The sequence below is a fragment of the Syngnathus typhle genome, linkage group LG6, assembly GCF_033458585.1.
Source record: "Syngnathus typhle isolate RoL2023-S1 ecotype Sweden linkage group LG6, RoL_Styp_1.0, whole genome shotgun sequence".
NCBI classification, from domain to species: domain Eukaryota; kingdom Metazoa; phylum Chordata; class Actinopteri; order Syngnathiformes; family Syngnathidae; genus Syngnathus; species Syngnathus typhle.
In genome coordinates this window covers 13,043,732-13,056,451 of record NC_083743.1, presented here as the reverse complement: position 1 = coordinate 13,056,451, position 12,720 = coordinate 13,043,732, and the positions used below count along the sequence as shown (strand labels likewise).

The 12,720-nt window shown below is 42.6% G+C and overlaps 1 protein-coding gene across 1 annotated transcript; it reads left to right on the top strand.

The window, feature by feature from the left end:
* The first annotated feature begins 248 nt into the window (after nucleotides 1-248).
* On the top strand, nucleotides 249-12,512 carry mettl16 (methyltransferase 16, N6-methyladenosine). The gene is made up of 10 exons (XM_061280217.1): nucleotides 249-365; nucleotides 626-763; nucleotides 4,123-4,310; nucleotides 4,519-4,659; nucleotides 5,072-5,187; nucleotides 5,340-5,482; nucleotides 7,050-7,119; nucleotides 8,484-8,573; nucleotides 11,184-11,357; nucleotides 11,752-12,512. The coding sequence occupies exons 2-10, from the start codon at nucleotides 636-638 to the stop codon at nucleotides 12,313-12,315; spliced, it is 1,614 nt and encodes a 537-aa protein (XP_061136201.1). The 5' UTR covers nucleotides 249-365; nucleotides 626-635; the 3' UTR covers nucleotides 12,316-12,512.
* The last annotated feature ends 208 nt before the right edge of the window (nucleotides 12,513-12,720 follow it).

Below are 12,720 nucleotides of genomic sequence, written 5' to 3'. Positions count from 1 at the left end.
TTCTCAAAATACGTCATTACTTGGCGGAGGAAAGCGTTGCATGTTTGACGTGAAAAATCGCCACCACATCGAACAAAAAATAAAACGCTAACTACATGGTGCCCTATTACAGTTTCGATAATGAACGCAAAATTAGAGACTATACAATATGTAGAAAGTGAAATAAAACAATACAATATTAAATAACGTTGCAGCGGTTCTGACGCTTTTTTGTTTACAATCGCCATGGAAAGTAGAGCCTCGGCGGCGGCGCACTTTAATGACGTCACACAAACAGGAAGCGCGCGAGTACAGTTGGGAAACGTGTGGCCAACGCGAGCCTCAGAATAAGGCAACTTGGCGTTGGTCTATAAAAACACATAAAGGTATGTTGACAATAGATTTCACTTGAGGTTGTACGTACGTTTTTCATATAGTCATGTTTAGTTCATGATTCCTGACGCGCCAAGCTTTCTCATATAGATTTAGTGTTCGTATTCATTTATTTAAGTAATGTATATGATATCGTATTAAACACAAAAAAATGATTACGCTAGCTGACTCTAAAAAAAAAAAAGCAGCGTTATTGGACGAAACCAGCCTTACCTTCGTTTTTTCCCCCCTATGTATATGACTCCTATCACAGGCCTGTTGTCATGTCTCTGAACAAGTCCATGCATCCCCGAAACCGCTACAAAGACAAACCACCGGACTTTGCTTATCTGGCTTCTAAGTACCCAGAATTCCAAGAACATGTTCACACCAACCTGAGTGGACGAGCCGTGTAAGTATTACATATTGTGTGCTAATTCAATGAGACAGAAGCTATTAACAAAGTATAGCCAGAGCATAATTTCAGCAAATGGAATAAATCTGTTCAAGGGTGAGATGATTTGCTAAAAATGTGTTTACTTTCTACAAAACGGGATGTCAAGGATTTGTGTCTGTCTGGGAAATTTGGGAATTTGTCACCACTAGTGAAAGGATTGTGTGTTATTTAAGTGGATTGTGTGTGTGTGTGTGTGTGTGTGTGTGTGTGTGTGTGTGTGTGTGTGTGTGTGTGTGTGTTTCAAATGAACGGTGGGGTTCTAAATAGTTAAGCGGCGAGTAGTGAAATGAGCGTTATCATGGGATGGGACCAATTCTTTTCTTGGGGGAGATAAGACACCTGCCATTTTTGGATGAACTGTGCAGCACGCTGATAGCAGGTGAGGGGGGAGTCTGAACAAAGTAATGGGTTTGACTCTTTTTGCTCCACGTTCAAAATTGCATGGAGCTGAGAGTAAGGAGGTTCAAGTCTTTGTTTATTGGGGTGGTAGCACAAGGGTAAGCACATTTGTACAGAACGTATAGATGAGTATGAAAAATTAACAGTCTTGATGAAATTGAAAATTTAGTGGATTTTCTTTCATGGGCAGGAAGATGATTAATTCTTTTGCATGAATTTGCACGCTCATAATGTTGGGCAATTTGAAATTCAAACAGAATCTCAGGATAAATTTACTTCTGCTGTTGTCGCAAAGATTGAATAGATTAGCTCTGCCCGACTGTTTCGCTTTTTCAATTTTTTGTTTTTGATGTTTTTGTTTGGGCGGCCAGCTTCCAGTTGGATGAGAATGTCTCTGGAGGCATCTGAAATTGGCTGTGCACCGATCTAAGCTGATGGAGCTTAAGAGGTGCTCCAAAAATGGGAGTAACCCCTCAAAGATAGGTGTGCCAAACCTGTGGCCATTATATCTGAAGTTGTTCCATTTTGGAATGAGGCTGCATCATAAGAGGTGGAACAAGTGAAATGCTGCTTATACTCCCTGCTTGGCACTCAGCATTAAGGGTTGGAATTGGGGGTTAGAAGGAGTGGAGCTCTTTACAAGCCCTAGGCTTCGTCTCCCTCCTTGCACAGTTATTGATATAATAATACGTGCTAAACAATAAACTAAACTAAACTTACAAATGATTTGCCAAACGCCTTATATTTCCGGACGTGCATGAGAGCAATCATGTCAGCTTGAATGTATTCATTATTTATTTGCACCACGAGTGCCTGTGTCCGTGTGCATCGAAAATGTACTCTCAGCAAACAGCTCTACCATAAAGGTCAAGGAGTTCACTATCTAGATTAAAATGTATGACAACAAATTCTTTTCAGCAACAAACCACCTCAATACAACTTTACAGTGCTATTTGTCCCATGTCGTTTGCCATCCACTGCAACGAACACGACTCACGTAAGCACGCTGCCGTAAGCCTACGTGGCACAATAGGCGTAAAGCGCGGGCACGCTCACGCTCTGTCTGGCATCGGCCATTGCTCCAACGTGGCCAGGTTTGCGTGCACTCCCATCATCTGTTCGGTAGAAGGGGTTGCCATGGAGACATGCCGTTTGCAGCGTTGCTCATCATCTTTTGTAGCACACACACACACACACACACACACACACACACACACACACACACACACACACACACACACAATGTATACCTCAGGGCTAAAAATAGAGGTCTGGCCTGAGCAGTTCTGCTCTCTGAGTATTGATCTTTTTCTAATGATGCCTCTGAGGTAGAAGAGAAGATGGAAGAACATCAGAGAGAGAGTGAATACTGCAGCTGCTTCCTTTCTTTCTTTTATTCAAAAATGGAACATTATTTCAAATTAAAAGGACTGAAAAGAATTATTGGATATTTATTCGCTTAATGCTCTGGTCCGTAACATGGTGGGAAATGGGCAAATTTTTTTTGAAAGAATTCAGAACATTCACTGGTGAAAAGCTGAAATTGTGAGGATTTTGACAATTTTGGACAATTCAATTTTAAATTAAAAAAAGGTATCCAGACTATTCTCCAAAATCAATGAATTTAATAATTATTTAGTTGTTAATTAATTGTTGCACTTTTATTATTATATGTTGTGATGTAATAACCAACACTTAATTTTTTTCATACACTATTTCAGGTGCAAATTTTATTTTTTTATGATTGAGGGGCAAAAAATAACAGTGCTTCATGACATTATTGTCGTGCTCTGATATCGTCGGCATTTCAGCTTGACATCAGCATATTGTTTTACATTGTCGTCCAATTCTTTAGTTGGCTTTTTATTGTTTGAGTGTGTTGTAGTGCCCTGAATGAGCCAAGTGTTGACCTGGGCCATTAAGCCTGCATGTTCATTATGTGCAAGTTTCCTAGAAAGAATAATGCTAGATTCCACAGGTAAATGACCTCTTATTTATATCTGTCTCACACCTCATTTATCCAATGTAAACTGTACACATTTGTGCCTTAACAGGTGTCCACAATTGGAATTGAATTTTTTTTTTATTGCGTTTCAATGGGCATCAGTTTTCACTATTCAAGGGCTAAAGGAAAATTGCGGCCCCCTCTGTCATTTAAGTTGCCCGTCCCTGATGTACTGTAGGTGGGATTTGCATCTCTTTCACCAGCCTTTCTTTTCTTTCCCCTTGTAATCCATTGACAACTGCCTGTGTTGAGCTGCTTGCGTGCCAGATGCTGTCAGCTCTGGGATGTGCCTAATTACATCTGCCAAGCTGCAAAAAAAAAAAAAAATCGGAAAAGCTTTAATTACGTGCATAACGCCCACTCACGCTGTCTGCTGCAGCCGCGTCTTCTCATATGACAGCTGTAGCTGTTCAACGTGCAGCCATGAGCATTTGGGGGCCCAGACAATAAAAAGTGTGAAGTCTTAATTGTGTGGAAAATTTGAATTTCATTGTCTTTAACTGTGGATTGCAAATTAATGAGCTGCTCATCTTTGGTGTGTGGTGGTAGGTGGAGGGGCTGCATGGGGTTGCAGGGTTAATTAGGTGCTGCTACAGAGCTGACACAAAGGAATCAGCAAACCTGCGTTATACATATACATGTGTTCTTACACACACACCTTGCCTTGAATGGTTTCCCTAATATGGATCTATTTTTGTAAGCAATGTGACAGAATATGTGTATTTTCTTCATCTTCACAGTTCTGAGCTTTGGGGGTTTGAATCTCGGCTCCTGCCTTCCTGTGTGCAGTCAAATAATTGGAAATTAGTACAATACGCCTTTGTATGAACACCACAAAGGAGCTTTTGATTATGCTATTTCCAAACTCAAAACGTTCGTGTAAACGGTTTTTTTTCTGTGTATTTTTTAGAGTGAATTTCAAGGAGCCAGAGGCCGTGCGAGCCCTGACTTGCACCCTTTTGAAGGAGGACTTTGGTTTGAGCATCGAGATCCCTCTGGAGCGCCTCATACCCACGGTCCCTCTGCGTCTCAACTACATCCACTGGGTGGAGGATCTCGTCGATGGCCAGAAGCAACGACGTAGAGGCATCGACATCGGTAGCGAAACATACTTATCGTCTCAAGCTGAGTCTTGGTCACACTGATTGAATTTGTCAATGGTTTGATTACATTTGAAATTGAATAGGTACTTAAGGTGATAGGATTTTATATATATATATATACACACACACACACAACTTTTTAAAACTAATATAGTCCAACATTGTAACATTATTTATTTTTATTATTATTTTTATTTAACAAGGCACTGGCGCATCTTGTATCTACCCGTTGCTGGGAGCCACAATGAACAGCTGGTTCTTCCTTGCAACTGAGGTGGATGATATATGCTTCGACTACGCTACCAGGAACGTGAAGCAGAACCATTTATCCGACCTGGTTAAAGGTAAACGGGCAACAGTCTCACCAATGCTACCTTTTTATTGTGATTGTTTAAAAATGGCTACAGGTGCATTATTGTGCATACATTAATTTTGAAAATCAAACAAGTGATAAACTATTGGCAACTGAGAGAAACAACAGCAAATTGAAATACAGTATTTATGTTAGTTTAATTATGCTTGCAATCATGGCTTTTATCATGATTCCAAACGATAAGGAAATAACGGATATCTCCATGTGTGTGTATAGGCCAGTTCATGTTATACTCAAGTTAGTTTGTTGATGCTGTTATTGTCCCCTTCCATCATCAGCCTCAAGAAAGACAACTTGAAAGAGGACACCAGAAATGTCAAATTTCATGTGAGGAAGAAGTTTGTGCTAATACAGCATACATGTCTTGCTTTTGTTTCCTACAGTGGTCAAGGTTCCCCAGAAGACTCTGCTGATGGACGCTCTGAAAGAAGAAACAGAAATTGTGTACGACTTTTGCATGTGCAACCCTCCTTTTTTTGCCAACCAACTTGAAGCCAATGTGAGTCTTTTCTTATTTTCGGATGATTTTAACCTTTAGAATCCAACTGTTTGCTAGATGGGCTGCAGGAAGCAGGATTTGTTTGCACAGATAGTAACAGACATTTAATAGGATTTGATCTTAATCTCTGTCTGTCTTGCTGCTCGCTGCAGGGGGTCAATTCAAGGAACGCGCGGCGGCCTCCTCCCAGCTCAGTGAACACGGGCGGGGTGACAGAAATCATGGCGGAGGGTGGCGAATTGGAGTTTGTTAAGAGGATCATTCATGACAGCTTGCAGCTCAAGAAACGCTTGCGGTGAGTAACAAAGACGACTTCAGTAACACCAAACGTGTCAAAATATGAAGCCAAATTGTTACTGTGAGTAGTCAAAATGTGTGAAGTGGCAGATGGATTCTGACTTTGAGAGCTTCTGAGAGGTTAAAATACATCCTGTGAGTGGGGCAATGGGCAAATGGGTTGCACAGACATTGATGGAGCTGTCATTTACAGTCACTTTAATGATTCTGGAACACAGTTCCCCCTCACGCTGTATCTTGGCACCCACTGGGAACATCTGTGTTTGGGTGGGCACCACTTTACCAACCCCTCCCTCTTCGTCGCAGCGCTGTCACCAGGGCAGCAGAGGGAGAGGCTGCTGCAGCAGGGGACTATTAAAACAAATTAGACATGCCACACCTGCCTGCTCTTGTCTCACTTTGATGCACGTTTACAGGTGAGGGGGAGCATATGAATGATTTCTTCTTTCCAAGCTTTACCATTCAGGCCAATCCAACCGCAACCGGCTGTCACTCCCAACCAAAAGGCATGCTGGGACAAAAGAGCCTGCAGGTGTCCATGGCAACAGTGCCAGCTTCACCAATTGGTCCTTTGAGACTCACCACCACCCCGCCCTCTTTTCCTCTCTGTCTTTATTATCTTCCCGATTTAAAGGGCACCCCCCTTTGCTCCTAATAAAACATGTACAAATGCTTTCTTAACAGAAGATAATGATCTGCACTTATCATGTCGTTGATATGAAGGTGGGTCTCTTTTCTGGTGAAAATGTCTGCAATTGAAAAACAGCTTGAACTTTATCAAGATCATTTAGCAGCTGCATACTCAAAAGTGACTGAAAAGCCACATTGGCAGTGTCGTGGTGTTGCTCTCCCCAACACATCTGTCACTATCAGAGCTGTTCAATATTTCATTGCGACATGTCAGAACCAGCCCACTGTTCCAATCAGCTCAGCATCTTCATACTCAAATGGTCTTTATGTCCTCCAAATATTTCTCTCTCTAACAGTTGTGGGGTTGCACAAAAGACTATCATGCAGGCCACCGATAATGTGCTGAAATACGCTGAAGAGGACAGTGCTCCTTTCTTGACCCTGTAACACAATAAGGAATTTTAGATTTTAAAATATACTGTTATTTAATATTGCTAGGAAATGTCTTATGTGTTTAAGTTTTGGCAAATAAAAATCTCACCCATTAAAAAACAACAGGTAGCCACAAAGTTACAGTAAGTCTCCCATGTTTTGTGACATTTTAACGCTTGTCTATCCTCATATTGAACAATAAATTTAAGATAAGATGTGCAACATTAGTGTGGTCTAGCAGGCTGCTTGAGTGTTTACAATCGATTGAGTCATGTGGATAGCGTTGTCATTTAAACTGCCCCCCTAGGAGTCACAAGCCTTTTGATAAATCAGTGTGCTTTTTGTTGCACTTCACAAACCTCACAGAGATTGTGAGAGCCTTGTCTGATTGTTGTCGACACTATACGGGCTGGATTTCTCACGAGTTGTCTCATTTCTGCTGGTTGGGTCTATGCTTCGTAGTCAAATGCTCAGCAGGTTAATGGGGATGCTTGTTTTGCCAGGTGGTACAGTTGCATGCTGGGAAAGAAATGCAGTTTGACCCCACTGAAGGAGGAGCTGAGAAAGCAAGGGGTGAGTAGCTCGTCAGATGCGACACACTATTTGCGATACATATATAAATCTTGCAAAAATCTAATTATTGTGTTTCAAGAAATCAATTAGGTAATCTCGCTCATCTCCCATGCACTGTGTACAAATGCAGAGAGTTGACAAAAATGTTCATAGCTCCTCCCAACTCTTGAGATCTGAAGTGTTTTCCGGGGGGACCCGACACGCGAAGTGGATTCACTGTGTCTAACATGCCAACCCAAAATTGTCACAAGCGGTCCACGAATGCACCGATTTCCGTTAGCAGTGCATGACTGCCTCCCAAGGCTAAAGAGCCACGAGTGTCCTTAGCTGGAGCTAATAGCCCAGCTCGTGACTCCTGACTGGATCAGGCCTACAGTCCCGTGCCAGTCACTTCTCTCACATGCTTGAAAGAGGAAGAAGACATCCAGTCCTATGGTTTGCTGCACCTGCACCCTCCTGAGGGTTTTGGTTTGCCGCGGCTGCTCATCAGCACAAGTGCAGTTTTGGCAAGTTTCCAGAGAGCCGGCAGTTATCCAACTGTAAAAGAGGATAAGAGGAAAAAAAATGGGCACAGTTAATAGGCTAGTAGTTTAATCACTCATTTCTTTTTGAGTATCAATTTCTGTCGACATATGTTCACATGAAGACAAAATGAGTTTTTTGTTGTTGTTGCAGTAGTTATTGTGTGTAAGACATGCTTTCATCAAAATATCTTAATATTCTAGAACTCTTTATACACTTCATGTTATATCTTGCTGAAATTAGTCTGTTTGATTGGGTAGCCCAATCTCGTGCAGGTGAGCGACCCCACGCAGTATACTGCAGCTTCCTCTTTTGGAGAAGAGCCCATAGTGCGGAGAACAGTGTGTTTGATATTTTTGTGCATATGTACCTGTATGTACATTTTCCACAATATGCCCCCTCTACGATAGTTCTAGTTTACCACTCCAAATCGTGCCACACAGACTGCAACTGAATTGTATCACTTGGTCAAAATGCCTGAAGGAGTTCTCTCCGTGTGCTTTGCACAAGCCTTTTCAAAACCACTTTGTGTTCCTTCGTCACATGACACCTTCACACTTCTCTTTTCACACCTATAATTAAGAGGTGCAGCGCTCAGTGACCTCTCAACAAACTCGGTCCACGTTTCACCAAGCAAACTGTTCTTCTGTGACTCCTGGCCTATAGGGTGGTCAGAATTGTGGAGAATAAAAACATCTATCCATCCATTTGCCTTTTGAATAGAAGGCATGTACACCGGTCACAAAAAATAGTTGAATTAGGTTTTCTAGGAAATATAATCCAAGGCCAGCATGACTGTGTTGACTGCTTCGATTTTCATTTTTTTTTCTTCTTTCTTCCAGGTACCCAAAGTGACTCACACAGAGTTCTGCCAGGGGCGCACTATGCGATGGGCGCTGGCCTGGAGCTTCTATGATGATGTCATCGTTCCGGTAAGTCTTTGCAGGCCTCGGGTGGGCCACTAATGCTCCGGCTTGTATCCTTCCGCCTGCTGGTTGGTGTTTCCAACACCCAAAATCCATCCACTCAATAATGCACCTTCTCGGTCCTGCCCCCCTTAACTGCATCTTTCATTCTTCCATCACATGTTCTTGTTCCTCCTCCAGGGACAGCTTTATGTGGTTTTAGTTTAGCAGTAGCCTGGCAACAGTTGCCAGGGCAAGAAATGTGCACGCTCACTGGCTTTTGTCTTGTGTGGACAGTGAAAACTCAACAATAAACGGTATCAGTCAACAGGAATGATGTCCATGTTGACATACTAGAAAGAAACAACTGGACGCGGCTGCTCAATGGATGCATGAGCTGTGTGTTGTCGGACTAGACTATGTTGGCCTTTCCAGTATAAAATCAGTTAAGCAGAATGATTGCCCTACATTTCTAGTCTGTTACGCTCCTCCGCCTCCTCTTGCTTTCACACACATATGGACAGTATTTTGTTTAGACAGAGGTTTCTGGTTGCACAGAAACCCATGCATGGTTGGCTCATTCTGCCCAGATGCTGGTCTTCCTATGGATGTCAGCCATGAGGCAGGCTCATTAATATTACATGTGCTCTTAAACATATGCTGCACGCATGCAACTGTGACCTACTTAACCCTTTTACTACCCGTTCAATTGCACTCTTAATTACTATGCTGCATTAGCTGTATACCTTTTAGCCATTTTTCTAACAAACAACTAGGTAAACAGCTACTCGATTGGAAAAAGCACTGAAATACTTTGATAAGGATTTTACATTTTCTCCTGTACTGAGAAATTATTAAATGCTCATATGCTAATCGTTTTTATGCTAACACATTGCAAAAGTGAAACTTCTACAATCATTTAAAAATGGGAAAACTGGTGGAGCTTTATCGAATTAAAGTGTTGCAAATTTATTAAACAATAAAAATGGCAACAATGGAGGTAATTGACTGGTTCTCTTCAAGCGGAGACAGCGCTACACTGGGGCTATACCCCCGTCAGAAATCTGTGTAGCCCCAGTTTAGCCCCTCCCGCGTGATATTCTTGAAAATATATTTAGAAATTAATTTTCCAGTCCGCCTCTATAATGGTCAACCGCCCCCTCCTCCCCTTTTAGCCCTTAGAGAGAAATAATTGATGGATTTGTGCAGTTATCTTAAGCGGTGTGGGGGAAAAGGAAGTGTGAATTATCTCCTATATTTGAAAGCAGAATATTGTGGAATAAACACAATTGAAATGGACAACGTGACAACTGCACATTCAGACAGATTAGACTTTTTTTTTGGGTCTCGAGGGACAGTTGCTGCTAAACACTTGGCAAGGAGGTTTGACCTCAGTGGGTTGCTTGTTTTGTGTTTGTGCCTACAGGTAGGTGTGTATCTGTTTGTCTAAATGTGAAATAGTCACGATAGTCAATTGCGTAGGTTTAGGAAGAAAAGAGCAACAAACCTGGTTGTATTATAAATAGATTTGTATGAATAAAGGATTTGCTTGACCGGTTTAATTTTGCTGCATAATGACTTGGGTAACTTGCTTACATGTCGGCGTGTGGTGGGGTGAAAAGACTATTAAGTGGAAAGAAGCAGTACAGATAGATAAGAGAAAGTCCATTATGAAGCCCACAATTAAACACAAGAATATCTCGTAATTGTGTCTTTGGGGAACATCAATTACTTAAAACCAAGAGAAAATTATACTTAATGGCACTCTCCTAGCCAAATACAGGTGCAAGGACATTGTGCTACCCCTTCACCCCCACCGGCTGTACCATTAGGAAAAACCTGCACAATCAGATTGCATTAGATACAAAACACTGCCTTTGATTGAGACGGTCAAGTATTTAACTCACAATGTATTTTATGTTAGCTGGCAGCAGTGTGGGATTCCACTGCATCAGACATCCCTCTAATTCGTCTGTCTGTAAATGGCGCTTCTCTCTATGAGCACAACTAGCTACATATTTCATGGACATGACGTATTTGCACCTCCATGCAAAGACCTCAAACATACAACAGGACCTTGAGGTGAGCAAACTTGACTCAAAACAGCAGCAGCCTGTGAAGGTCACAGCCCACTCCTTCCCTGCTGCTGTTTGTAGGTCAGTTGGCCATGCTGTCTGCTCTGTCAACGCAGACCCTCGCCTCTGCACCCTCCGCCAGCCTGCAGAGCCCCCATGAGTGACACTGAGCACGCAGTTGCTAGCATGTGGCTGTGCAGGGAAGCGTTGCAACTTGACTCGTGTTGTCCCGAGATACGGTTGGCTAATGACCTCTAGCGCCATTACAGTTTGACTCTGGAGGGCAACAGAAAGAAGCAAGGGGCAGTATTACAAGGCACTGCAGGTCCAGTGGCGAGCATGTGCTTGGAGCTCCCTCTTGTGTCCGTTTTGTAATATCAACTGCAGACAGGCTAACATTGCAATCATTATACTCACATCAATAATGGTTCGTATAACCACATGTATATTTTACATTTAGAGCAAAGGAAACAAAGTGTGGCATTAGTAGCATTTCTGTGAGATCATCAATAAAATCATTACTCCGCTTCTCTCTGTCATATTCTCTCCCCGCCTGCGTCAGTCACCGCCCAGTAAGAAGCGTAAATTGGACAGAGCCCGCAAGCCTCTTTCCTTCACACTTCCCCATGTGGCTGTGAAGGAGCTCCAGGCTAAGGCCCGTGCTCTGGGCTGTACTAGCCGCCATCCGCTGAAAGCCATCACAACTCTTGTGGAGAAGACGCTCACGGACCTGCGGGTGAGTCATTATTTGTGTGTATTGCTCTCTGTCGATTAATCTTATTAAACCTCATGTGTTGTTGGAGCCAGCACTCATGGTTGTCGTTCAATCGTGCTGTTTTGCATGATCAAATGACACCTTAAAACCATTTTAGAGCAATGTAATGGATGAAAACTATGATCCAATAAGTGAACAAATGTTTGGCATAGCATTCTGTCGAATTAATCCAAGGTAGAGAAATGTAATATTATGACGGTGATAAATGTTTAAGCCTTGGGAGAGGGTTGTACACTTTTGGCTTTACCCATTTATGACCATCTGCAGCCAATCTCGGTAGAAATGTTCATCCTGCATTCCTTCTAGAAATAGATCATTAATTGCATTAAAATTCTATTGTTACCTTTGCTTGCAGGTGCTGCACAAGCGTGTTCCGTGTAGGGAGCACGAGCAGAGCCTCCTCCTGACCGCCGTGGAAAACACTTGGCTCCACGGGCGACAGAAGCGACGCGAACAAATGCGGCAGCTGCGGGAGCTGCCGAGAGCAGATCACAATGCCGCCGCTGCCGCCACCACGATGCCGTCCCTCACGCAAGACACCCAGGTGGATGCCGATCAGAAATCAGCCAACCCGGAGGTGACTGCAGAGTCGCCCTCCGTTGAAGGCAGGAAGGTTACGGATATTGCCGATGAAGTGGATCAGGAACTCCCGGAACAGGTTGCAGATGTGGAAACGAAGCCTAGGTGTGACCCCGCGGGCACCTGTGGCCAGAAGGACGCCAGCGAGATGCCCTCAAAACAGCCAGCGAGCCCACTCTCAGTGGAACGCTTCTTGTTTAAATGTCTGCTGAATGTCTTGCACGAGGAGAGTGATGCAGTGATTGAGATACACTGGGTGGAAGGTCAGAATAAAGATCTGATGAACCAGCTGTGCACTTTCCTGAGGAACACTCTTTTAAAAGCTGTTTCTAAATCCTGAACAGAAATCGATACAATGTGCATGTAGAGATGCTTTTGACATGTTAAAACAATCCTTACCCTAACTTGATTGTTAATACCAATCAATAGTCATCGTGATTTAAAATGTATTTGTCAGTTTACCTTGTTAGGTCATCGATTCAGTGTATATTTTACTTTATTGCCCAATATTGGGAATAAATGTAACTTTATAAAATGTTTGCTGCTTTGTGATGCTTTTTCGGATTTACACATGAATTACTTCCCACTTGATTTAGGATTTCTTCGGATTTGTTTCATCAAACTTGATTACACGGTTACGTGCAAGGCCAAAAGTGATTTTTCTATGGCAATCTGGTTTATGTTCGTTTTCCAGGAAATGTATTCCTGTCATGTACGTCTACGATTGCGGCTAGCACATCTGCTT